Source organism: Poecilia latipinna, unplaced genomic scaffold (assembly GCF_001443285.1).
Source record: "Poecilia latipinna isolate Pla-1442-1.1 unplaced genomic scaffold, P_latipinna-1.0 Scaffold1114, whole genome shotgun sequence".
Classification (NCBI taxonomy): domain Eukaryota; kingdom Metazoa; phylum Chordata; class Actinopteri; order Cyprinodontiformes; family Poeciliidae; genus Poecilia; species Poecilia latipinna.
Window position 1 is genome coordinate 84,124 of NW_015113730.1, and position 3,447 is coordinate 87,570.

Consider the following 3,447-nt stretch of genomic DNA (forward strand, 5'->3'; position numbering starts at 1 on the left):
ATGGGTCAAATAGACTCAAGAATTGTTACAGCAGAGGGGCCCCAATTTATTTTTTTGGTCATTGGGCCCAAGATTCCTGGTGGTGCCCCTGAGAAGGTGACCCAGCATATAACTCTGCTAAAACACCCAAGCAACTCTAAAGGTCTACACTTGAGAAGCTATACTACATACTATAAATTCCCTCTTGAGATTTATATTATGATTAGTACATCTACATATATACTTAAAATATTAAGGATTTTTGGAAACCCATTACTTTAAGCACTTTGTCTTCTGACATACAGTAACTTTGTATCTGCTATCAGAGGCTTACAAACACTATAAAACTGAATCACAAATACATTTTTGTTAGAGACAGACACATGCTTTTCGACAAGCATACAAACCTCAATTACAAATCAAATTTGATTCTACAGATACACAAACCTTAATTTCTTGGAAACTTCATTTCATGCCCTTAGAAGCTTCTTAGTTTGAAGTGTTAGTGTTTTGGGCCTGATATTTACATCTTTTAATACACAACTGAGTAGAAATGGATACTCAGACTGACAACCCCCAACCCCCCCCCCCCACCCCCCCCCCCCCGAAAAAAAAAAAAAAAAAAAAAAAAAAACACTAAAAAATGTTACTGCTTAAGCTAACAACTAATGTATCCTTTCCTGGCCTCACTGACTAACTATTCAACTTATCCCTCTGGCTTTTGCTTTCAATCTCTCTCAATCATTAGGAATAATCATGACAGCAGTGGCAGATTTGGACCGCGAGACACAGGATCGTTATGAGTTGGTCGTCAAGGCAACAGACATGGCAGGACAAATGGGTGGTCTCTCCGGCTCCACCACGGTGACCATAGTGATCACAGACGTTAATGACAACCCACCACGCTTTCCACAGAGTGAGTGTTTCCCGCACATTCGCTTACTTTAGACTTTAAAAGAGATGGTCGTGTAGGAGGAGAAAAGAAAGCAGTTGGAAATAGCTGACTGACTTTTCTCTGGAAAGAGAAATGAGAGCATAATAAAAAGACAAATAATGTGCAAACCTGCAGGCCATTGACACCAATAGGTAGTTTCATGAGGGGCCGGGGAAAATCGCTTAAATTAAATGTATGGGCCATTTCAGTCCCACGAAAAGGTGTTATATCAATGGTGGAGAACTGATCGGCACCAAGCTTATTTATCTATATTTTTTAAAAACATGTCATGTACAAGACCTTGCAAAATACCCCTTGAACTATTTCCTATTTTGTGAAACCACTCCCAAATCTGATTGGTATTTGGTTGTGAGTGTTCAGGATGAAGAGCAATGTTAGTTTTTCTCAACACATAGATTTCCTCATGTTGGCCAAAAGTTTAATTTCAGTCTCATCTGACCAGACTGTGTTCTTTCACATGTTTGCTATGTCTACTACATGGCTTTTGGCACCCTTAGTACTCCTACTCTTTTTTTATTTGTAGTTTTAATTTTAATTTTTCTTCTTTCTCACACACAGTTAAGTCCAAAATTATTCATAATTCTGGCAGAGACATGGATTTTTTTTCCCTTGTAGGACAAGAAAGAGAAAAGATAATCAAACAATGTACTAAAGTATTTACATTTATCATTCATACCTTTTCCAAAAATCAACAGTGAATAATTTAGGGCTTACTTGTATGAAGAGAGCACAACTAATAATTGTCCTACTAATAGACTGAAGTAAGTACTGGATTGAGGCTTTATTTTTAAACACAGTTGAAAACCACTTATCATTTTCTGTCTACTTCATACTTAAAAACTACTGTACATTGTGATCACCTACAATACTGATAGAAATTAAGTGGCATTATCTGAATGTGCTCTCAAAATGTTGTCATTCCATATTTTTCATGAAGAATCAAAGAGTTTATTGGTAAATCATGTTTTTATACTATTCATAATACAAATACTATTTCATACACATAATTGTCTGATACGATGTGTATAGGAATAGACATCATGTTTTTATAGATGTGTACATTTGCAGAAGTAATGCAGTTTTCTAATACTGTATGTGTCTCATCCTTAAAGAAACAAAAATGCATTTACCAAAACATTGTACTTTTCTTTCTGGATATTATTTAATTTATTTTGCAGTCAATTTTCTTTTAGATAAACTAGCACTTTAACAGTATAAACAGTATTACATTTGATTAAGCCAGTGTGCAAGCAGTCTATTTGACAGTGAGTGATATGCATTCACACACCTTTTCATATTTGTGTATGAATCACTTTTTCATCTCAGTAAATCATATTTACTCAGTCAGAGTGATAGCCCTGCAGACGTATAGTGCCTCCACTGCTGGATGTTGGGAAGCAGAATCTGGAATACAGTTCTATATATCAGTTACACAAAAGGATGACATACGATGTGTGTAAGAGCTCACATGTTTTCTGTTCCTGTAACAATCATATTTCATCTTCCTGCTGTTTATCTCGTTCATAATGTTCAGTGGAAGAAATTATACATTTTTATTGCACACTCCTGACATTTTAGCAGCATTATTGGGTTTAGCCTGGTAATATATAAAAGCACATTCTGAAGCAATTATTTTATAATACCAAATGGAAAATATATAGGACTGGTAAAAAAAAAAATGCCTAAGCTAAATAAAGCTTTAAGATGGATGGTATTAACTATAATTTGTATGTCTTAACATGTCATTGGTATGATCCTATTTTCTTTCTTTTCTCAGTCATTTTTGTTATTTATTAAAGCTATTTACTCCCTCCACCAACTACTCTAATAGCCTGCCTATGGCTATCAAACTCTTCTAATATTGGTGCTTTCCTCTTCATTTCTGCGTAACATTTGCACCTTCACTCTTCTTTGTGGTGTTTTATATAACACCATCAATACGAGCCTTGTTTGAAATGTCTATACTTTCTCCCTCCGGCCACCTCCTCCATCTACCAGAGATGTACCAGTTTTCGGTGTCAGAAGGGGCAGCTGTGGGGACACCGGTTGGACGCGTCATTGCTACTGATGCAGACATGGGGGAGAACACAGATATGAGCTATCTGATCATTGACGAAGGAGATCTCTTCAAGGTCACTACAGATGTTGAAACACAGGAAGCTGTTGTCTCCATCAAAAAGGTACATCTGAATTAAGGCAGTTCTGCTGCAGTGTTTCTGTTTACTGCTGGTTTTATTTTAAATGAAAGGAACATGATGTAGGTATTTTTCATGTGTTAGTAAAATTATTGAGAAAATTCCTATTAGTTGTAAAATGTCTTATTTAGAGACTATATTACATAGGAACATGATTTTATTCACATTCTAGTGATATTTTTGTCTATTGTAGTTTCTGCTAACAATACCATATAGGATGATTTTTTTTTTTTTTTTTTTTTTTTTTTTTTTTTTTTTTTTTGCACCTTTTTTCACAATGTGTTTTGCCCATAAGTGCAATAAAGAAAATTTTGGCTA

The 3,447-nt window shown here is 35.2% G+C and overlaps 1 protein-coding gene across 1 annotated transcript in view; it reads left to right on the plus strand.

Annotated features, from left to right (window-relative positions):
* Positions 1-3,447, plus strand: part of cdh22 (cadherin 22) — a 104,152-nt gene that overhangs the window by 55,230 nt on the left and 45,475 nt on the right. Inside the window, exons 4-5 of the mRNA XM_015052492.1 lie at positions 728-895; positions 2,933-3,114. Of these exons, the coding sequence (XP_014907978.1) occupies positions 728-895; positions 2,933-3,114 (350 nt within the window). The remainder of the gene's footprint in view (positions 1-727; positions 896-2,932; positions 3,115-3,447) is intronic.